The sequence below is a fragment of the Geotrypetes seraphini genome, chromosome 6, assembly GCF_902459505.1.
Source record: "Geotrypetes seraphini chromosome 6, aGeoSer1.1, whole genome shotgun sequence".
NCBI classification, from domain to species: Eukaryota; Metazoa; Chordata; class Amphibia; order Gymnophiona; family Dermophiidae; genus Geotrypetes; species Geotrypetes seraphini.
The window spans coordinates 188,324,084-188,346,634 of NC_047089.1; the positions used below are offsets into that span (position 1 = coordinate 188,324,084).

The window sequence follows — 22,551 nt, forward strand, 5'->3', positions numbered from 1 at the left end:
CATAGTAGCATGCAAATTATATGCACACTATTTGTGTGGAGAATAGCCGGTAAAGAGCGGGAGGAACTGTGCCTGGGACTTGCTCAGAAGAGCAATAGCTACTGTAAACACAGCTTCTCCCTTCTTTCAAAGCTGCTCTCCTTGCCCTAATCAACTGAGCTGCAGGTCTGCCTGAGTCCTGCCAGCTCAGCTGATTGACCAGCAGGGAAACAGCAGAGGGAAATGTTCCCCCCTCCTGCCGAAACCACCCCTCGTCTGCGGCTGCCTGGCCCCCCACACCCTGTTCAAGATTGGCAGGAGGGATGCCCACTCCCTCCTGCAGCTAGGGTCCCCAGACACTCCCGACAACCCTCCCCCCCCAGCAAGAGGGATGCCCACTCCTTCCTGCCACCAGGGTCACCTGCCCCCCCTTAACACTCCCAGCAGGAAGGATGCTCACTCCCTCCCACCACCAGTCACCTGCCCCCCCAGACAACCCCTTCAACACTCTCGGCAGGAGGGATGCCAACTTTCTCCCACAGCCAGGTTCCCCCGCCCTGCCCCCCATACCTCTATGACAAAGGGCAGCTGAAGGGATGCCTACTTCTTCCAGCCGGCAGGCCCGCCTGTTCAAAATGGGGGCCTTCCCCTTCCCGGGATGCACCAGGGAGGGGCCCAAGGCCATGGGGGGGAGGAGTCCTGAGCTGTTAAGCCTTACTTTTCTGTCAGTGCCTGAGCCAATTGACTGAAAAGTAAGGCTATGACATCTCAGACCCTGCTGGAATATTTTGCCTGTAAATGTGGAACAACGAGGTTAGGGAATCACCTGGCAATGATAGAGAATCACCCAGAGTACTCCTTTAAATATTAATGAGCCCCTTTTACCACCATTTTAATATTAATGACCTCATTGTACTACATTTGCATGACAGAGTAGGAGACTGTTATGAAGCTCGGTAAAGACCACAGTGAGCCGTTTTGTTAATCGGCCGGTAAAAACTGGCATGTTAAATTGGCTGGAACCGGTTTAACGACCATCATTAAGAGCACGGTAAGTTTTGAGAATCCAACCCTAACAGTCTTATGACCTTGATCAACTCATCTTACAAGTTTAAACAAAAAAGATGGTCAGATCATATACCATAGCACTGAATGAAAAGTATATGCTTGATGGTATAAAAAGGTATCATTTACAGGATGAAGAATTTAACTATTCACATACCATAGCATTGAATGAAAAGTATATGCTTGATGGTAAAGAGATATCATTTACAGGATGAAGAATTTAACTATTCAACAATCAAATATAATTATTTACTTCTCAGCACTAGCATTTGGCCAACTGCCTTTTCTCAAGGGAAAGGTGGCTTGACCCCTCCCTTGCAAAAAAGTATATAATACCCACAGAGCCTCCACATTACCCAGTTCCAGGAGGAATATTTTGACAGTCCTGAATTTCTCACAAACTCATCCTGATACATTATGGAACCTGCAGCACTGATCTCAGGCCCTGATGTTCTAAATTTACTGTTAAAATCCTATGGGTCACTGTAGTGCCAGTAAGTTTTCCGATTTCAAAAAGATGAGCAATGCTGCAAAAACTCTGCATGCAAATGAGCTGTGGAGGTCCACGGAGATTCCATCAGATCAGTCATTGCAGAAAACGACTTGACACATGCACAGAACAGTCTATGGAAAGAGGCATAAATGTGGGCATACGTCAGGAAATGCTATGTTGTAGAATGCGTCAATCATAGGCATGCTTTATTGTAGTGCAGTGGTCCCCAACCCTATCCTGGAGAACCATCAGGCCAATCGGGTTTTCAGGCTAGCCCTAATGAATATGCATGAAGCAGATTTGCATGCCTGTCACTTCCATTATATGCAAATCTCTCATGCATATTCATTAGGGCAAGCCTGAAAACATGATTGGCCTGGTGGCCCTCCAGGACAGGGTTGGGGGACCACAGCTGTAGTGCATCATGGGTGCACATCATAAGTGTGAGTCACAGGTGTTGATAGCTGGAAGGGGCAGAGAACTACTATAGAAACCATGCAAATGCTTTTTTCTACACTACTTCTGCGGGACATACAAGTATGCTGCCCTGCATTTTTTTTTAAACTTCCACCTCTCATGTAATCGGCAGCCCCAGACCTGCCGCCATATGCAGGAATGAGATGTGCCTTTAAGACATATGTATATAGCACCCCCCATCAAGTTTGATAAATGTATCTTCATCTCTCATGCAATCAGCAGCCCAGGCCTGCACTGAGATGCACTTTTAACACACTACAGGCATTTCCAGACCTATCGGTAATTTTAGAGCATTAAAGGTCAGCGCTTCATTTTGTGCATCACCAGGCAGTATCTGGGCATTGCCCAGAGTGCTCATTTTAATATTAATGACCTCATTGTACTACATTCACATAGTATTATCAGAGGATGCTATGAAGCAGGGGTCTCAAAGTCCCTCCTTGAGGGCCGCAATCCAGTCGGGTTTTCAAGATTTCCCCAATGAATATGCATGAGATCTATGTGCATGCACTACTTTCAATGCATATTCATTGGGGAAATCCTGAAAACCCGATTGGATTACGGCCCTCAAGGATGGACTTTGAGATCCCTGCTATGAAGCATGGAAAAGACTGTGCAGAGCTATTATGTGCATCGGAAGCTAAAATACTTCAACACTAAACCGGTTAGGACTGATTTAGTGTCGATCATTAAGGGCACGGTAAGATTAGAACATCAGGGCCTTAGTGCGTAAAAACAGGGACTGCAAATCCCACAGTGCTTTGAGATGTAAGTTTTAAAACCAGGATTGGCCCTATCTCTCTCCTCTGAATCTGGTTTACTTGACAACTTCATTTCCAGAGTAGCATTATATCGTCTGTCCCTTTTTTCTTATACTCTGGAAACTCATCTTCTTACCTCATATTCAGACTTCAAAGTCTTCAGAGTATTGAACTTTTACATTTGTATAAAATTTGTTGTAAAGTGGTTTAGAATATAACATAAATATCAAAACAAACAAATAGAAGTCCATTAGAAGAGCTGTGAAAACTGTATTGTCAGCACCCTTATTTACTATTTTTTTTTCTCCATCATCATTGAAAGGTAAAATGCATCAGTAAATCAGACCACAATTATTCTGAATGCTAATTCTTCTACACATCAAAAATCGTTCTACAAATTTCATTCTCGTCATTCTCTATTAGACTATTCCATGACCATTAAGAAAAACATTAGCCTGCATTCTTGTCGCTTCTAGTGACCAGTCCCTTTATACACTGGCACAGACTTCTTCATGTTATATGCAGAAAACTCCCTCTTCTATGCCCATGACCAAACCATCTTCACTGTTAAGCTCCTGCAGAGAGAGAGAGGGGCACCTTTGACTGACACAGGCCTCTCTATACCACCCCTCCCCCACCATCACTGGCACATTCAGCACAAACTCAGACAGCAGCCCCCGGCCCGAGCTCCCCTTAAAAGGAAACGTGCGCACAGGCCGCACTATTTGGCAGCCCCCTACCAGCCCTCCCCCAACGCGCATGCGCCGCAACAGTGCGCTCCCTAGCAACCCACTGCAGCTCACAATTTGGCAGCTGCAGTCTCAACTGCCCTTGTACAATCGCTGCAGACCACATACATCCATATTAGCCAGATCTGTGAGCTCTATAACGTTGTACAATTCCCCCCTTGGTTGGGTGGGTTGTTTTTGTTTTTTTTTAAGAAATTGGGAATAGTGAAGCAGAAGGAGCGGGATCAGAATTCGCATATAAAGCTTCGGGGGGGGGGGGGGGGGGAAGAATTGTTTTATTTTAAAGCCCCACTTCGGATACATCACCACCTCGTTTGTTTTAAAAACTAGACCGAACCACTAAATGACTAAAGAAAACACGTACAAAAATAATGTGTCTCTTCTCACTCCCCTTCACCTCGCATGCAATTTACGGCGCCCCCCCCAAAAAAAAAACCAACAACAAACTAACAAAGAAATGCGCGCCGGGGTCTCTCCTCACCTTTTGGATTCTTTTCAGCGCCATTACTCGCCTTATTATGTGAATGGTGATGAGGGGGAGAATTTACACACACAGCAAGCGGAGCCTGCGCGGCCCTGACTCACACGCTGGAGGTGAAGTGGGAGGGGGGGGAGCAAGTCTTTTTTCCCCCCCTGTCCGTGGACACTAGAGATAAAGGGGCCGCTCTCCGCTGACAGATCTTTGAGCGTCCTATGAAAACGAGTAATGCGCTTGCGCCAAGCAGGCCCAAACCACTGCGGCATTCTGGGAGCTGTAGTTCACAGGCGTGGATTGTCAGGCAAAATTTATATCAGGATTTCTTAGTGTTTACGCACACAAACACTGCGGCTTTAGAAAAAAACAAAACAAGCAAAACACATATACATTTACAAATATCTCTGTATGTGCCTGGGATGGAGTTGGGAGGAATAGATCTCTTTGCGGCACACTGCCTTGTGACTATACACTGTTTAGTTTACTCTGCAGTCAGGTGGGGTTTAGGTTTTTCTCAGACTTTTTGCCTGAGTGCTTTTTACTGAAACTTTCCCCCAGACTTGCACGAGGAGCCTGTGATTATAAACTTATAGCCTGTTGGCTTAAAATATTTGGGCTTGGAACTGCTGATCCAATCTATATGTCTGAGGCTCGTTTTGATTAAATATTTTGAGAAGACAGTGACAGTCTACAATTGAGTGATAATTTTTTGTCTTTGAATTACAGTATATACTCAAGGCAGGATTAATTCTTCGAGGGCCCCTAGGCACACAAGTACACTGGGCTCCCTCTGGCCTTGCCCCGCCCCCCATTTATCTGTTTTCTTATTTACTTCTTTATTTCCACTTGTATTTCTTTCTTTTTTTTTAATTCAAAACAAGCAAAGATTAGCATACCAGTGCACAGTTTTTCTTCTATGCCACCCCCAAACATCTCTGATTAAATTCCCCTTCCTTCCCTTCCCACCTACTTACCCAGTACTTTAACTCTGAGTCCTTTCCATACATATATAAAAGTGTTCAAATATATTGTAAAGGAGTAATATTATCAAAAATATAAGTTTATATTAATAACCATATATTATAGGCTATATTAATAGCCTCACTCTATGTCAACCAACTGTAACCCATATGTATGTATAAACAACCAAATTTGTAACTCCTCTCCATGTATGTTAACTTGTAACGAAACAACAAGGCAAGCAGTCCACCAAAGAATTCAACATGAATCAAAAGAAGATCGGTAGAAAAAAAGGAGATTCAAATCAGGTTTATTCAAGGTGCTTCCAAGAACCATGCTCGATGCATTTCGTCAAACAAGGCTAGTCAACGCTAACAGAAAACCATGTCTTTCATACACACGGAACACAGATACACCCTCACCCAGTATGGAATAAGTAATCACAAACTATAAATATAAATATGTAGATAAAGGTTAAACTGAACTGCCAAGAAGCCAAACTGCAAACAGTGAAACACCACAGAAACAAAGACACACAACCCCCTAATACTCTGCAAAATATAAATATAGCAGATTTCTTTAGCACTCTCCAGACCAGTAGAGGTTAATCTTTACGAATGGGTATATATCCAATCATGACCAGCAGGTGGAGACTGAAAACAAAATTTTTGGGACAGTATATACTATCCTCCCTTCTCTATTTCCCTCAGTCTTCTTTCAGTCTCCAGCAGGTGTTGATGTGATCTGTACCCATCTCCCTTGGTAGGGCTGTTGGAACTTGTTTAGGGGGTTTATTGTCCCTGTTTTTGGCCGGACGGAGCTTGGGGGTTGGGGGCTTGGGGGACCCTGTTTGGGGGTTCGTCCGACCTCGGGGGTGTCAAACCCGGCGGGTCTCGAGCGGGGTCCCTCCCCCCACTTCCTCCACCTCCCCACATTTTTTTAGAGGAGCCTCAGCAGTAAGCCTTGCCCCCTAAATCAAGCAAGGCATATTGCTTCGAGAGCCTGTGGAGTCTGTTCTGTAAAAAAAAACAAAAAAAAAAAACCTGAGGTAGTGCTGGTCTGGAGGGTTGTTTCCCTTTAAGAAAACTGTATTTTACTGTATTTTTTCAACTAACCGGCACTTTTTTACAGCTAGGTCGCGTATGGAGCAATGAGCACTTCTAAAGGGAAAAAGTGCTCATTGTGCTCCAGACGCGAGGCACTCGCGGCCGGCCTGTGCAAGCGGTGTTCAGGCCGGTGCGGTGGAGGAGCTCCGTCGGCAGCGGCTGCAGGCGCCCAGAGCTCCCCGCCGATGGTGCCTCGCGAGTCGGCAGGGAACGGTGGGGAAGCCCGGTCTTCTCCGTCCGCCCACGGAGGGATTCCCCGAGCCGCCGACGGTCGGGTTTTAGAGGATTCCCTCTCAGCTGATTTTTTGACAGCTGATGCCGGCTTGCCTGCTTTAGCGGCTGAGACTGTTCAGGTTTCTCAGCCGCTTCAGGCTATGGAGGGAGCTTTTTTTGGCGGGAAAACCGCCATCTTCTCTGTCTGGCCCCTCCATTTTGTCTTCCACCTCAGGTGACCTTCCCCCTGTTTTGACTATGCAGGGGCAGGTTTCTGCTGGGTCCCCTGCTGTGGCAGGGAGTCCCTTGGGACCCTCGGGGGGTTTTTCTCCCGATTTCTTTTTTTCTTTATGCAGAGCCTATTTTCAGGCGGCTGGGGGTCCCGGTTGCGCCCAGGGGGTTTCGGGGGGTGGGGTTTCCTCCGCGCTCCCTGCGGCTTTGCCTCTCTCGTCTGGCGTGACGTCCCCTCCGCCGCCTCCCTTGTCCAAGCGTCCGCGGGTGTCGTGGGACAAAGATTTGTGGTCGGAGGAACGTGTTGGTCTGGAGGAGGACCTGGACCCTTCTGAGGAATTCCAGGACCCTCTGGAGGGGACGGAAGCTGGCGGCGGGTTGTCGGGTTTCCCGTTCTCCAGTGAAGAGGCGTCCGTGGTGCGCCTTTTTCAGAGAGAGGAGCTGCCTGACCTTATTCAACAGGTTTCTTCGGTTTTGCGTTTTGAGGACGCGCCGCCGGAGACTCCGCGTGTGGGGGACCCTCTGTTACGGGGGATCCGTTCCGTTTCCCGCTCTTTTCCTATGCATCAGGATATTCGGGATATTATTCTGGAGCAGTGGAAAACGCCGGAGACGCCGTTTCGGCTGGTGCGCAGCATGGCTCGCCTGTATCCCATTCCTGAAGGGGATCGGGCTACGTTAGCTTCGCCAGTCGTGGATGCGGTGGTCTCGGCAATTTCCAAGCGGCATACCGTGCCTGTTGAGGGCGGTTCTGCCTTGCGGGACTCTGAGGAGCGCAAGTTGGAGAACATTCTTAAGCAAAATTTTCAGGTTTCTGCTTTTGGGGTCCAGGCGGCTATTTGTGAGGGACTGGTCGCTCGCGCCGTGTTTCGGTGGGCGGAGCGTGTCTTGGATCGAGAGTCTGATGACTGGTCTCTGGTGGATCAGGAGGTAGCGAAGATTGAGATGGCTGCCTCTTTCCTCTCAGATGCTCTATATGACTTGGTGCGGATCTCGGCTAAGTCTATGGCTTTTGGCGTGGCCGCAAGGCGTGTGTTGTGGCTGCGCGCTTGGGCGGCGGATGCTGCGTCCAAAGCTAAGCTTACTAAATTTCCCTTTCGGGGGTCGTTTTTATTTGGAGAGGACTTGGATAAGTTGATTCAGACTCTGTTGGACTCGAAAGTTCCCCGTCTGCCGGAGGACCGTGCCCGCCCTGCGTCTCGGGGTGGTGCGGCCCGGGGGCGTTTGCGGGAATTTCGCAAGTATCGCCCTGGGCGTGGGGCTGCTTCTTTCCAGTCTCCAGGGTTTTCCCGGGGTCGGTTCTTCCAGCGCATGCAGCCCTTTCGGGGGGCCCGTCGGGGGGCAGGGAATCCCTCCGCCGGTTCCCCCGCTTCCCGTCCTGCACAATGACGCCTTGCCGGCGCCCCCGTTGGTTCTGGTGGGGGCCCGGCGGCGCGACTTTTTCCCCAAATGGGCCGAGATCACGTCCGATCAGTGGGTCCTGGAGGTGGTGCGGGACGGTTATGCCCTGGAGTTCGCCCGCTCTCTGCCGGATTTTTTCCTCGCTTCTCCATGTCAGACTCCTGGGAAGACGCAGGCTTTTCGCCAGACCCTTCAGCGCTTGCTAGATCTCAGGGCAGTTGTACCAGTGCCCCCTCTGGAGTGGGGCACGGGAAGGTACTCCATTTACTTTGTGGTGCCCAAGAAGGAGGGGACCTTTCGGCCCATCCTCGATTTGAAAGGGGTCAACAGGGCTCTCAAGATCCCTCTTTCCGTATGGAAACTCTGCGGTCGGTCATTCTGGCGGTTCAGCTGGGGGAGTTTCTCACTTCTCTCGATCTGACGGAGGCCTACTTGCATGTTCCCATTTGGGCCTCTCATCAGCGTTTCCTGCGCTTTGCGATCTTGGGTCGGCACTATCAGTTCTGTGCGCTTCCCTTTGGGCTGGCCACGGCTCCCCGGACGTTCACCAAGGTGATGGTGGTCGTCGCGGCAGCCTTGCGGTCGGAGGGCATCCTGGTACACCCCTACCTGGACGACTGGTTAATTCGGGCAAAGTCGTTGCAGGAAAGCTCCCGGGTTACGGCTCGGGTGGTGGAGTTTCTCCGGTCGCTGGGCTGGGTGGTCAACCTTTCCAAGAGCCGGTTGGTCCCGGCTCAGCGTCTGGAGTACCTAGGGGTGCTGTTCGACACCTCCTTGGGGAAGGTCTTCCTCCCAGAGGCCCGGGTGAGAAAATTGCAATCTCAGATTCGCCTGCTTTTGGCGTCCCGGTGTCCTCGGGCGCGAGATTTCCTCCAGGTCTTGGGGTCGATGGCGGCGTCCCTGGACGTGGTGAGGTGGGCGCGGGCCCACATGCGTCCTCTCCAGTATGCTCTGCTCCGGAGGTGGTCTCCCCAGAGGCACGGGATGGATGTTCCGGTTCCCCTGCGAGGCTTGGCGCGCTGCAGTCTACGTTGGTGGCTCCAGACCCCTCACCTAGTTCAGGGGGTGGGTCTGGATCTTCCGCAGTGGACGGTGCTCCTTACGGATGCGAGTCTCCTGGGTTGGGGGCTCAGTGTCTGGGTCACTCAGCTCAGGGTACCTGGTCCGCGGAGGAGGCCTCCTGGTCGATCAACGTGTTGGAGACCAGAGCGGTCCGGCTGGCGCTGTTGGCTTTCCACTCCCTTTTGTTGGGCAAGTCGGTCAGAGTCCTGTCGGACAATGCCACGGCGGTGGCTTATGTCAATCGTCAGGGGGGCACCAAGAGCACTCAGGTGGCGCAGGAGGCGGCTCGGCTCATGGTTTGGGCGGAGTCGCATCTTCTGGACCTCTCGGCCTCTCACATTGCCGGGGTAGAAAACGTGCAGGCGAACTTCCTCAGTCGTCACTTCTTGGATCCGGGAGAGTGGTGTCTCGGCGCCGTGGCGTTTCAGTTGATAGTGCGGGCTTGGGGGCAGCCCCTGATGGATCTGATGGCCACAAGTGGCAACGCCAAAGTACCCCGCTTCTTCAGTCGTCGCAGGGACGGTCTGGCCGAGGGTCTGGATGCTCTGGTCCAACCATGGCCAACGGAGGGGCTGTTGTATGTGTTCCCTCCTTGGCCATTAGTGGGCAGAGTTCTGCTTCGCATTGTTCGCCACCCGGGGCTGGTGGTTTTGGTGGCTCCGGATTGGCCTCGTCGTCCGTGGTATGCGGATCTGGTGAGACATCTGGTGGCGGATCCTCTTCCTCTGCCTCTCGTGTGCGATCTTCTGACGCAGGGTCCCATTCCCATGTTCGACCCGTCTCCCTTTTGTCTTACGGCTTGGCTCTTGAAAGGGGCCGCCTGAGTAAGAAGGGATATTCGGATAAGGTGATCTCTACACTTCTGGGGTCCCGGAGGCTTTCTACCTCTCGGGCTTATGTGCGGGTTTGGCGTCTTTTTGAGGAATGGTGCCGGGCGCGGGGAGTGGTCTCTTTTCGCGCTTCCCTGCCTCCCATTCTAGAGTTCTTGCAGGATGGCCTGGATAGAGGCTTGGCTTGGTCTTCTCTCCGGGTTCAACTGGCGGCCCTGTCGGCTTTTCGGGGGCTGGTGACAGGTCAGCGTTTGTCGGCCATTCCTGATGTGGTTCACTTTCTTCAGGCGGCCAAGTTGCTCAGGCCTCCCATACGGCCCTCGATTCCCTCTTGGGATCTCAATCTGGTTCTCTCGGTTCTGGTGCGCCCGCCTTTCGAGCCGTTGGATGGCTGTTCTTTGAAGGACCTTACGCTGAAGTCGGTCTTTTTGGTGGCCATTACTTCCGCTAGGCGGGTTTCTGAGCTACAGGCTTTCTCTTGTAGGGCTCCCTTCCTGGAATTTTCGAGGGAGCGGGTTGTTTTGCGGCCTGTTCCTTCCTTTCTGCCGAAAGTAGTTTCTCCTTTTCATGTCAATCAATCGGTGGTCCTCCCGGTCTTGGGTAGTCGGGAGGGTTCTTCTGAGCAAAGGCAGCTGCGCAAGTTGGATGTCGGTCGGGTCCTCCACGCTTATGTGCAGCGGACCCGGGATTTTCGGAGCTCCGATCATCTTTTTGTCCTTCTGGCGGGTCCTCGTCGGGGGGCTGGAGCTTCTAAGGCTACTATTGCGCGCTGGATCAAGGAGACGATTGCTTCCGCTTATCTTCTGAGTCAGAAGCCGGTTCCGGAGTTTCTCAAGGCTCATTCCACTCGGGGTCAGGCGGCTTCTTGGGCTGAGTCGTCGCTCGTGCCTCCGGTGGATATTTGTAAGGCTGCGGTTTGGTCCTCCTTGCATTCATTTGTTAGGCATTATCGGGTAGATGTTCAGGCACGTCGAGACCCGGTGTTCGGTGAGCGTGTTCTGGTATCGGCCCTTTGGGGGTCCCGCCCGTGAGAGGGACTGCTTTGGTACGTCCCATTCATAAAGATTAACCTCTACTGGTCTGGAGAGTGCTAAAGAAGGAGAAATTAGGTTCTTACCTGCTAATTTACTTTCTTTTAGCTTCTCCAGACCAGTAGAGGTCCCCACCCTTTCTGTTGTTGTTTTGTTGGGGCTGTTTCGCGGGCAGTTTTTTGTTTTTTGCTGCGGGTTTCTAGTATTTTTCTAGGGCCGGGGAGAATTAAAGAACAGCGGCTGTGGCTCGGTTGGCTTAGCTGGCGAGCTGTGGGGACATTTTTCCTTCGGGTATTTCTCCTCTGCATTTTCCAACAGCATTTGGGTATGTTATTTGTTACTCCTGTTCGGAGTATTGTTTTCTTTCTGTTTTCCAGTTCTTGGTTCTGCTTGGCTATTCGGCAGACTGAGGGAAATAGAGAAGGGAGGATAGTATATACTGTCCCAAAGTTTTGTTTTCAGTCTCCACCTGCTGGTCATGATTGGATATATACCCATTCGTAAAGATTAACCTCTACTGGTCTGGAGAAGCTAAAAGAAAGTAAATTAGCAGGTAAGAACCTAATTTCTCCGTACATTTGATGAAACTGACACATTTTGATCACTATTGAAAATAAAATCATTTTTCCTACCTTGGTTGTCTGGTGATTTCATGAGTCTCTGGTTGCACTTCCTTCTGACTGTGCATCCTTTCTTTCTTCCTCCTGCATGCTTCCTCTCCAGACCTCATCCCAACCAACATCTCTCATGAGTCCAACTTTTTCTTCCTCTCTCCCTGTCCCCTTTCTTTATTCCTGCCCCTCCCCTTTCTTTCTCTTTCTCTGCCGTTGCTGCTAATTTCGCCAAGCCACCGCCCTCGATTTCCTCCTGCTTCCCTGACGCGACGGGCCCACAAGCCTTCCTGCCCGACATCAAATCTGATATTGCAGAGGAAGTTTCAGGCCAGCCAATCGCTTGGCCGGGAACTTCAGGATTGACGTCGGAGGGAGGGGGGAGGGGGAGCGGGAGGAAGAAGGCTTGTGGGCTCGCCATGTCGAGGAAGCAGGGGGAAAGCAGATGACCATCGTAGCTCAAAAGAGAAGGCAAGGGCCCGGGGCAGCTGCTCTCCTTGCTCCCCCTAACGCTGGCCCTGCCTTGGGGGGGAAAAGATGAGGCGTTCTGACAGTATGGGGGGAGGAGGCGAGGCAAGAGATCGCTTCTCCCCTGCAGCCAAAATTGTCCTTTTCAGAGGGGCCCCGACACGACAGCTGTTCTCACAAGCTGCCCCGAAGTTTTCCCTCTGCCGCAATTCCCGTTTCCGACAGGGCAGATTGTGGCAGAGGGAAAACTTTGGGGCAGCCGCCGGCAGCTTGTGAGAACAGCTGCTGTGTCGGGGCCCCTCTAAAAAGGACAATGTAGGAGTTCAGTCAAGAAGTTCGGATCACGGGGCCCACTGGATCTGTTGGGCCCAGGGCAGCTGCCCTGTTTGCTCCCCCCTAACGCCGGCCCTAGGGCCCTCCTGACAATTCTGGGCCCTAGGCACATGCCTCCTGGGCCTATCCTTTAATCTGTATATACTAGATAAGTAAGAGAGTGATAAAAAATCCCTGAAAATATTTTTGCAAGTGATTTGAGGAATAGATCTCTGCTAGGTTTTGCCTAGTGCCGTAACAGTTATTCAGATTGGCTGCATGTGTGGGGTTGGAGGAAGGGAGAGAGAAGCATTAAGAGGGTACAGAGGATGAGAAAGAGGGGGGGGGGGCTCTGTGGGAAGAGTCATGTGTCCTCTTCTTTTGCTTTCTCAAATATGGTAACCCTAGAAAAATTAAACTGTGTAATGGAACTTAAGCAATAGCTTCAAATTATCGCATTAAAGTCATGGATGGAACAACTACCATTATACAGACATGCAGTCAATCTAAATAACTGTTACTGTACTAGGCAATCATCCTTCAAGAGTGATTCTCCTTCCAATCTCTAACCCCCTCCCACAGGTGCCCCTCTTTCTCCTTCCAATCTCCTCTCCTGCTGTTTCTGTCTCCCCTCCCATCCAGCACTATCTTTCTCTATGCTCTTTCCTTTCCATAATGCTTCTCCAGCCCTCCCTCCCTCCAAGCTGTTTCTTCCTCCCTCTTTCCCTTCATGTTGTTTCTCCAGTCTCCTTCATGCCATTTCTCTAGCCACCCCCACCCCAGCCCCCGCAAATAAGGCATGAATCCAAAGTATCCTGACCTGAGGAGTCCATCCCACCTGTTTTTAATAAAAAATGAGGTGTTTTGAGGCACACAGAAGGTTTTAATTTCAAATTGGAAAATCCAAGATGGCCACCGTGGCAGTGATTTTAGCACCAAAAACATACTGGGAAGCAACACAAAATAGCAATTTTGGGATTTTTGAGATGGGGAATCTAGTACTAACTGCAGAAACCACCAAAAATCAATTTTAAAGATTCCCCCCCAATCGATCTTCCAAGCTGTCAGCATGTTACTCATTGTGCCATGTTGTGTGCTGAGAGCTGCAGAATGGAAGCTGTAACAGCCAGGGTTGCCAGATGGCAAAACATTTTCCATCCAAACTCATGGCAAAAAGTAGCCCAACTTGTGTTCAGAGTAGCCCATAAAGTAGCCCAAACAATTGCCATTGGACACCCCTCTAATTTATCAAACAAATGCTTCATACAAATACAAAATGTTTATTTATACACTGCACATATCCCAAACAGTCCATAATGGTGTACAAAAGACCAAACACACACAAAAAAAATCACTTAACGTAAAAGTCCTTCCCAAAATTAAAAACATAAAGTGCATAAAATCAGGGACTGCAAATCCCAAACTGCTTTGGGATGTAAGTTTTAAAACCAGGATTGGCCCTAAAGTCTCTCTTTGACATATGCTGATGACATTTTCATACTACTTGAGGTTGATTCAGATCTTATCAATCTGTCATCTAATATAAATCATTGTATTGCTAGACTCCAGTCCTGGGCATCGATGGTCCACAGATGAATCTTAAAACAGCAAAAACAAAACTTCTGTGTCTAGGCCCTCAATTGGACTGCATTCCTTCCGCTGTAATTTTGGACTCAGGTGAATCTTTGAAAATTGAATTCTCTTCATTGATACTAGGTGTTCTTATTGATTCTTCACTCAAATTCAAGAATCAAATCAATTCACTTGTAAAAAAAAAATGTTTTTCAGTCTCCATATTTTAAGGATCGTACGAGCGTGCTTTCATCAACAACATCTTTCTGCTCTGGTTCAAACGGTTATTTTGGCTTGTCTGGATTATTGCAATGCAGTGTACTTGGGTTTAACAAAGGTCAGCTTGCAAAGACTCCAGCTGATTCAAAATACTGCTGCTAGTCTCATTTTTAGTAAGAATACATTTGATCATGTGTCTCCATTGATCAAAGAATTACATTGGCTTCCAGTCCATCTTAGAATTAAATTCAAGTGCATTTGCATTGCATTTAAGATCCTATTTGGTATCTTTATCACTCTTGTCCCTTTACATTGGAATGTATACAGATTACACCTTGCAAGAAGCTCTCAAAAATTGAAACTTTCCTTCCCTTCTTTTAAGGGTAAATCCAAATCTGTCAGAAAATTAAGTCATTCTTTCTCTTTTAAACTGACAGAGCTTTGGAATAATTTGCCTAAGACACTTAAATCCTTTTTTTCATTTCAGAAAGCTTTAAAGACATTTCTGTTTGCTAAACATTTTGGAAATTAGTTATATTTTATCTGCCTACTCTTTTTCTCTTACTGTTAACCGAGTCAAGCTCCTATTGGCAGTGGCGTACCAAGGGGGGAAGGTGGGGGTGGGGCGGTCCGCCCCGGGTTCAAGCCCTGAGGGGGTGCTCCCAGTCCGGTCCCGTCCCCCCCGGTGTCTGGTTTCCACCCCCCCCCCCTGACGTCCAGGTCTCCCATCTAACTAATTTCTTCAGCTAAATAATTAAATCCACCTCAACCAGACATAGGAAAACTCACGCACCATTCACACACCCTCCAACCAAAAACGTTAAAAGAAAAAAACTGTTTGACAACCTCCTAGCCAACCGAGCTGCAACACTTGACCCCCAACTCTACAACCTATTGACCTCGACCACATACTACAAAACCTTCAAAAAAGAAATAAAAACCCTTCTATTCAAAAAACACATAAAATCGAACTAACACAATCAGAACTGTCCCAAGTATCACCTGCAACTACTCCATATTTACTTCTGATGTCATGACAATTCAGACATAATTTATGTTATGTTATGTTTGGAATAATGGTTATATATATGAGATTCAATAAAAGAAAATTTTCACTGCCTGTTTCTATTCTGACCATTTATTCCATTTCATGGCCATTACAAAAAATATTTTTTACATGGGGGGGGGGGTGTCAAAAAATGATGGGCCCCGGGTGCCACATACCCTAGGTACGCCACTGCTTCCTGGTCTACATTCAGGGCTCCAAACTGGAGTATCCAGCCTATGAGTTCAGCGTTCTACAGCTAGAGGGTGCTAAAACACAGGGAATGCAAAAGTTGCTCCACACAGATGTGGTGCTACCAAACTAAAACTTAACTTTATATACCGGGTCTTCAACCAAAGGAAGCTCGATGCGGTTAACAATAAGTTAAAAAAATAAGCTAAAATACAAGAGGATTACTTTTCAAAATGTTTAGCAAATAGAAAAGTTTTTAAAGATTTACGGAAAGATTGGAAAGAACTGGGACACCTCAAAATTAAAAGAAGTTCATTCCATAATTGGGGAAATTTAAAAGCCAGAGAAAGGCTAAAATTCTTGACTCTTTGAATTCCTTTCCTAGAAGGGAGGGAAAGTTTAAATCGCTGAGTGCCTCTCGCATATGAAAATCTATAAATATTCCATAGAAGGACCTCAAGAAGGACATGGCGGTACTTGAGAGAGTCCAAAGGAGAGCAACGAAACTGGTAAAAGGGCTGGAACACTGCCCATACGCCGAGAGGTTGGATAGGCTGGGGCTCTTCTCTCTGGAAAAAAGGAGGCTCAGGGGAGATATGATAGAGACCTTCAAGATCATGAGGGGCATAGAGAGGGTGGATAGGGACAGATTCTTCAGACTGAAGGGGACAACAAGTACGAGGGGGCATTCGGAGAAACTGAAGAGAGATAGGTTCAAAACAAATGCAAGGAAGTTTTTTTTCACCCAAAGGGTCGTGGACACTTGGAATGCGCTACCGGAGGAAGTGATCAGGCAGAGTACGGTACAGGGATTCAAACAGGGATTGGACGGATTCCTGAGGGATAAAGGGATCGTGGGATACTGAGAGAGGTGCTGGGATGTAACACAGGTATAGAAAGCTAACCAGGTAATAAGTATAGAAACCCAACAGGTCGTGCATGTGCAAGACCGGAGGGTTAGGACTACGATGGGAAGATAGGACTTCAATGAGAAACCAAGGTGGCAAGGGAGCCCCTTCTGGTGATTCAGACAGGTCGTGACCTGTTTGGGCCGCCGCGGGAGCGGACTGCCGGGCAGGATGGACCTATGGTCTGACCCGGCGGAGGCACTGCTTATGTTCTTATGTTCTTAGAAGAGGAACAAGAGGAATAAAAATACCATATAAAATTTTAAAAATAATACATAAACATTTAAACTGGATTTTGAGATAAACCAGGAGCCAATGGAGACTCAAAAGCAAAGGAGTCACGTGGTCGAATTTGCTTTTTCCATAAATCAGCTTTGCAGCAGTATTCTGAATCAATTGTAATTTTTGAAGGCAGATCTTTGTGATGCCAAGATAAATGGCATTACAATAATCTAGTCGAGATAGTATAATTGATTGGACCAAGACAGAAAAATGACGTTGATGGAAAAGAGATCTAACCTTCTTCAGCATTCGTAAACTAAAAAAACATTTCTTAACCAGAGAGTTTATTTGATCCTTAAAGGTAAGGGAAGAGTCGAAAAGTATTCCCAAAATCTTGGAGGAGAACTCAATTTGTAGGGAGGCTCCAGAATCCAAAAGTACAGTGGAAGGAAGATAATCCAGTTTTGGGCCTAACCATCTAAGCTCAGCATAGGACAGCTTTCAAATCTGAGCTTGCAGGCAAGTTTTGCTCGCTATCAGGGCTGACCCTATCCTTAGGCAATCCTTGGTGGTCTCCTGGAGTGCCAGAATTTGAGGGAAAAATAAATAGCCAGTAGAGCCAGCTGGGTGAGCAACTTAGTACCCAAATTCTGCCAGCTGAAAAGTTGGTCAGACAGGGCCATTGAAGACTGAACTACTCCTTCCCTTCCTTCTTAAGGCTGGCACTGGAAACCACATAGAAGTCTCCTGGCCCATTGCGGTATATCAAGCTCAATAAATAAATGGTTGAGGGTCAGCACTTCCTGATGGAACCATGCATCATAATATTAATATCAGAAAATAGTAGCCCTGTGACCATGTGTCTTCTAGAACGTGCTCATGGTGTCAGCTTTAAGGATGAGGAATGGGAAGTAAGCTGGGCTTGGCAGGGAAGGCCCAAGGCTGATTTGCTTAGGATGCCCTTGCACCATACCTGTCTATTATATATTATGAGAGGTCGAGGTCCTACAATGATGTGTGGTGACATTTATAGTAGGGGATTCAGTAGATGAGCTAAACCAGGGTGACCATCCTCAGCCCTCGCCAAGTCAGGTTTTCAGTATTTCCACAATAAATATGCATGGGATCTATTTGCATACAATGGAGGACTGATTGTCCTGAAGAACTAATTGCTCTGGGAGACTCTTGGTTCGGATTCTGTCAGTTAGCTGATCACTAAGAGCTCCATAAGGCCGTGGAGGGGCATAATAAAAAAAAAATATGTCTAAGTCCCCTTTTGGCCTAAGGCCTTAAACGTTGAAAGCAGAAGCGGCTTTACTGGATGTGCTTTGCACTTCTGCTTAGCTTATTGTATTCTTGTTGACCATTGTTTTATTCTCTTTTCTTTTTGTACTCTTGGTCTCTCTTGTTGACTCCTCAATAAAAATATTAAAAAAAAAAAAAAGAAAGCAGAAGCAAGGAAAATGTCCATTATCAAAAAAAACATCCAAAAGGAGGGTTTTTTTAATAATGGCCTACCTCTACGTTTAGCTGTTTAAACGCCCAGACCACCACTACGTCTACACTTCTACACTTACTACATATAATGAACTCCAAAAAAGCCTAAGTCCCAAACGCCCAAAACAAGGGCATTTAGGCGAAGGAGGAACCAGTCCTTCGCCTAAAAGCTGGATTCTGTAACCAGTGTCTGTCAAAAACAACACCGGTTACAGAATCCCCTCCCCCCCCAACGATCCAGGCAGGAGAGAGCCCAAGCTCTCCTGCTCCATGGCACCCCGAACCCCCGACTAAGATCAGGGAAACCGAAGCCCTCTTGCCCCAGCAACTCCCCGAACCCCCTCCCCCCTCCTGGCCCAGCGACACCCCCTACCCCCCACCCCCACTAAGATACAGGCAGGAGGGCTCCCAGGCCCTCCTGCCCTTGATGCAACCCCCTTCCCCCACTGACTCCTCGATTCCCCCCACCCCAAATCCCCCCGTATCTTTAAATCGTTGGACAGATGGACGGATGGCAAGCCCAGCTGGCCGGCAGGCCAGCCATGCGTTGAATGGCTGGTCTTAGGGCCTGATTGGCTCAGGCGGCTCAAACCCCGCCCATAGGTGGGGCCTGAGGCGCCTAGGCCAACCAGAATAGGCCCAGTAGCCTTAGGCCCCTCCTGTGGGCGGGGCCTTAGGCACATGGGCCCTATCCAGTGGCGTACCAAGGGGGGGAGGTCCACCCCGGGTTCACGCCACTAGGGGGTGCACAGCTGGCCACCCTCCAGTGTTCTCCCTAGGCCGGCAAACTGCGGCTCTTTAGCTACTTGAGTGCCACCGCCGCCATCGGGAACAGGCCAGCGCCGAGTTCTCCCTGCTCTTCCTTGCGGGGCTGACCAACTCTCACCGCCCGACGTCAATTCTGACATCGGAGAGGACATTCTGGGCCAGCCAATCGCTGCCTGGCTGGCCCGGAACGTCCTCTCCGACGTTAGAATTGATGTCGGGCAGTGAGAGTTGGTTAGCCCCGCGGGGAAGAGAAGCAGGGCGAACTCGGCGCTGGCCTGTTCCCGATGGCGGAAGTGGCAGCCTATTCCCCAGCGGTGGTGGCAGCATTTTCCCAATGGCAGTGGCATGGGGGAGGGGAGGGAGAAAGAAAGAAAGAAAGGGGGGGGAACAGGGAGCCAGACAGAAAGAAAGGGGGCAAGGTGAAACAAAGAAAAAGAAAAAAATGGGGCACGGAGAGAGAGAGAAAGACAGACATAGAGAAAGAAAGAAGGGGGCAGGGTGAAAGAAAGAAAGAAATGGGGCACAGAGAGAAAGACATACAGAAAGAAAGGGGGCATGGAGAGAGAAAGAATGAAGGGGGCAGGGTGAAAGAAAGAAATGGGACACGGAGAGAGAGAAAGGCAGACATACAGAAAGAAAGGAGGCATAGAGAGAGAAAAAAAGAAAGGGGCAGGGTGAAACAAAGAAAAAGTTTGGGGAGGGAATGAGGTCTGGAGGAGAGGAAGCATACAGGAGGCTGAAAGAAGGGAAGAAATATTGGATGCACAGTCAGAAAAATAAAGTGCAACCCCACTGATGTTGCCTCTTATCGTCCTATATCTCTACTTGGAACAGATTATAAAATTTTTACGGGACTGTTGGCTCGTCGTTTGCAATGCTATCTGGGAGTATTGGTTCAGGATGATCAGGCGGGCTTTATTCGGGGTCAACAGACTTTTGATAATCTCCGCAGGGTGTTTCATATTATTAATTCTGCCCAGGCTCAGAAGGCCCCTGCTTTGATTTTAGGGATTGACGCAGAGAAGGCCTTTGATAGGGTCTCATGGTCCTTTTTGTTTCAGACACTATCTACTATGGGAATCTCGGGTCACTTTTTGGAGTGGATTAAATCTTTGTATGTTAAACCTCTGGCATCCCTTAAGGTGAATGGTGCTTATTGTGCGGAATTTGAGCTTGCTAGAGGTACTCGCCAGAGGTGTGCTATGTCTCCCCTCCTCTTTGCATTGCCTATGGAGCCGTTTGCGCAGAGGGTGCGAGAGTGTCCTCATATTGCGGGTATTCCTAGTGGAGGACAGGAACAGAAGATACTCCTTTTTGCACGCTTCGGAATCCGGGGGAGTCCCTACAGGGGATTGTGGCAGCTTTAGCTGAGTATGGGCGGGTCTCTGGGCTTCGAGTTAATAAGGCTAAATCCGAGATTCTCAATCTTACGATTAGGGGGCAGGATTGTTTGGATTTACAACAGCGTTTTCCATTTCGTTGGACGTCTCATACGTTGAAGTATTTGGGTATACATTTTACGGTGGATTTGACTTCTCTATATGATGCTAATTATCCCCGCTTATTACACCAGGTGAGGGAGGATTTGGAAAGGTGGGAGAGACTTTCCATTTCCTGGTTAGGTAGGGTATATGTGATCAAAATGATGGGGTTGCCTCGCTTTCTTTATTTGTTTACAGCTTTGCCGAATTTCCTGCCTAGGGCTTTTTTTGAGCAATTGCATCGTACTATATTTTCCTATATTTGGAGATGGAGGCCTCCGCGAGTTAGCCGTAAAATGTTGTTTCAACCACGGGACAGGGGAAGGATGGCAGTTCCCAATTTTTATTATTATTATATTGCAGCGCAGCTGCGTTATCTGTTGGCATGGCAACAGGAGTCACATAAGACATGGGTACAAATGGATGCTTGGCTTTTGGGTGACATACCGTTACGTTATGTAATGTAATGTAATTTATTTCTTATATACCGCTAAACTCCGTTAGGATTCTAAGCGGTTTACAGAAAAATAGACAATAGGGTGCATTAAAATTATAAGTAAATGTCCCCTGGTATGACTTAGAGCTATTGTTAGGAGGGCTACTCCGGTATTGGGAGTTATTTTGCGTGTGTGGATGTTATTTCGGGAAAAATTGTTTTCGGGACGGGTGTATTTTTCCCAAACCCCTGTTTTTACCTGGCCACTCTGATTTTCGTTTTAAGGTCTGGGAAGCAGGGGGGTTGGTTACTTTGGGACAGTTTGTGGTGGACGGGGCCTTGGTCCCGACCTCCCAAATGCAGGAGGAATATGGATTGCAGGGGGTGGATTTATTACAATATAATCAGGTGGTGGATTTTCTAGGGAGAAAGGCTTTGCCTAATCTTCTTTTAGATTCTACTGCTTGGGATAAGGTGTGGGAAGCCTCTAGTGGGAAGGGATGTATTTCTAGACTATATGGGCTGCTCCTTATGCATGATAAACCCCCAGTGCATTATTTTGCTTATTGGGAGACGTTATTGGGCCGCGCTTTAACAGCAGAGCAGTGGAAATTTACACTGTGTTCTCTCCTTAAGCCGTCTATTGCAAGTAATATGATGTAAAATGGGTATAAAATTTTGTATCGATGGTATTATACTCCTGAAAGACTTCATAAGATTAATCCTTCTGTCCCAGATGAGCGTTGGCGTCGATGTGGGGATCTAGGCACATTTGACCATATTTGGTGGGCTTGTCCAAAGGTGGGTCCCTTTTGGGATATGGTGTTTTCTATTTTATCTGATATCTGTGGAGTGCTTATGGTTAAAGATTTGGGGTATGGACTTTTGAATTTGACTCCCCCGGGGGTTCCTTCTAAATTTTCTCATATTTGCAACCATGGCTACGGCAGCACGCTTAGCATTGGCTGCTGTATGGCGTCAGGAAACGATACCCTTCAAAATTCAAGTGGTCAATAAATTTGATTATGTATTTCGTATGTCCAAATTAATTGCAATGAAACATCATCATTTGGGTATGTTCCTGCATTGGTGGAAGCCATATATTGATTGGAAGGCATGGAGGGAGGGTTAATAACTTTCTTTTTCTTTTCTGGTTTCTTGGTTTAGAAGCACTTTTCTGTGCTGTTTGGTATGGCAATGAGAGCAAAAAGTCAGATATCTACAAATAATAACAAATTATTACTTGTAATGACGGGTTGCCATTCAACAAATTACATATAATTGGAAAAATTGGAATAGATTAAATTAGCAGTTTTTAGCGCAGGGAGCCTAGGAGCGTCAAGAGCAGCGTGCCCCACTCAGCGCAACTCCCTGCGTTACAAGCTGCAATCGCGGTTTAGTAAAAAGGGAGGGGATATATTTGTCTATTTTTGTATAGTTGTTACTGAGGTGACATTGCATAAAGACATCTGCCTTGACCTCTTTGAAAACCTGCGGAATATAAATGATAATTAACATTTTCTCTGCGTCCAGTGTGCTTTGTGTTTTTAAAATTTTATTGTTGGTAGATCATTTTGACTTGGCCACAAAGGTAAGGAGGAGGGAGGGAGGGAAGCTGCTGAAAGACATCTAGTAATCCTTGCAGGCTTGACTGTGCAGGGAATTATTTTTGTAAAATCATGTTTTGTTACGTGACTGGCATTATTTAGACTTTAATTTCTATGAATGAATAGAATGAAAATGATATAAAATTACTTGCTTGTTTTTATGTGCGTGCGCTGAAGGAAAGTAGAGAGAGAGTGGGCTGAGGACACTGAAGGGAAATTGGGACGAGAGAGTGGGGAGAAGACGCTGATTTATAAATTGACAATTGTACAGAATATTGTTTCTTTTTATACTTTAATATAATAAGTTCAATATAAAACAATTTAAGGCTTCTGTGGATGGAATCAGGTGGTTTGTGGGGATGGGGACCGAGCTACTGAGA

The 22,551-nt window shown here is 47.8% G+C and overlaps 1 protein-coding gene across 10 annotated transcripts in view; it reads right to left on the reverse strand.

Moving 5' to 3' along the window:
* Positions 1–4,258, reverse strand: part of UBE2D4 (ubiquitin conjugating enzyme E2 D4 (putative)) — a 64,703-nt gene extending 60,445 nt beyond the window's left edge. For 2 of the 10 annotated variants that reach the window (XM_033949552.1, XM_033949548.1), the window contains exon 1: positions 4,006–4,247. Coding sequence is in view for 3 of the 10 variants with exons in the window: in XM_033949545.1 (XP_033805436.1) it covers positions 4,006–4,029 (24 nt within the window). In the remaining 7 variants the exon portion in view is untranslated. Of the gene's footprint in view, positions 1–2,911; positions 3,438–4,005 lie in introns of those variants that run through there. The other 8 variants (XM_033949543.1, XM_033949545.1, XM_033949546.1 and 5 more) reach the window with 8 other exon arrangements.
* Positions 4,259–22,551: the final 18,293 nt, after the last annotated feature.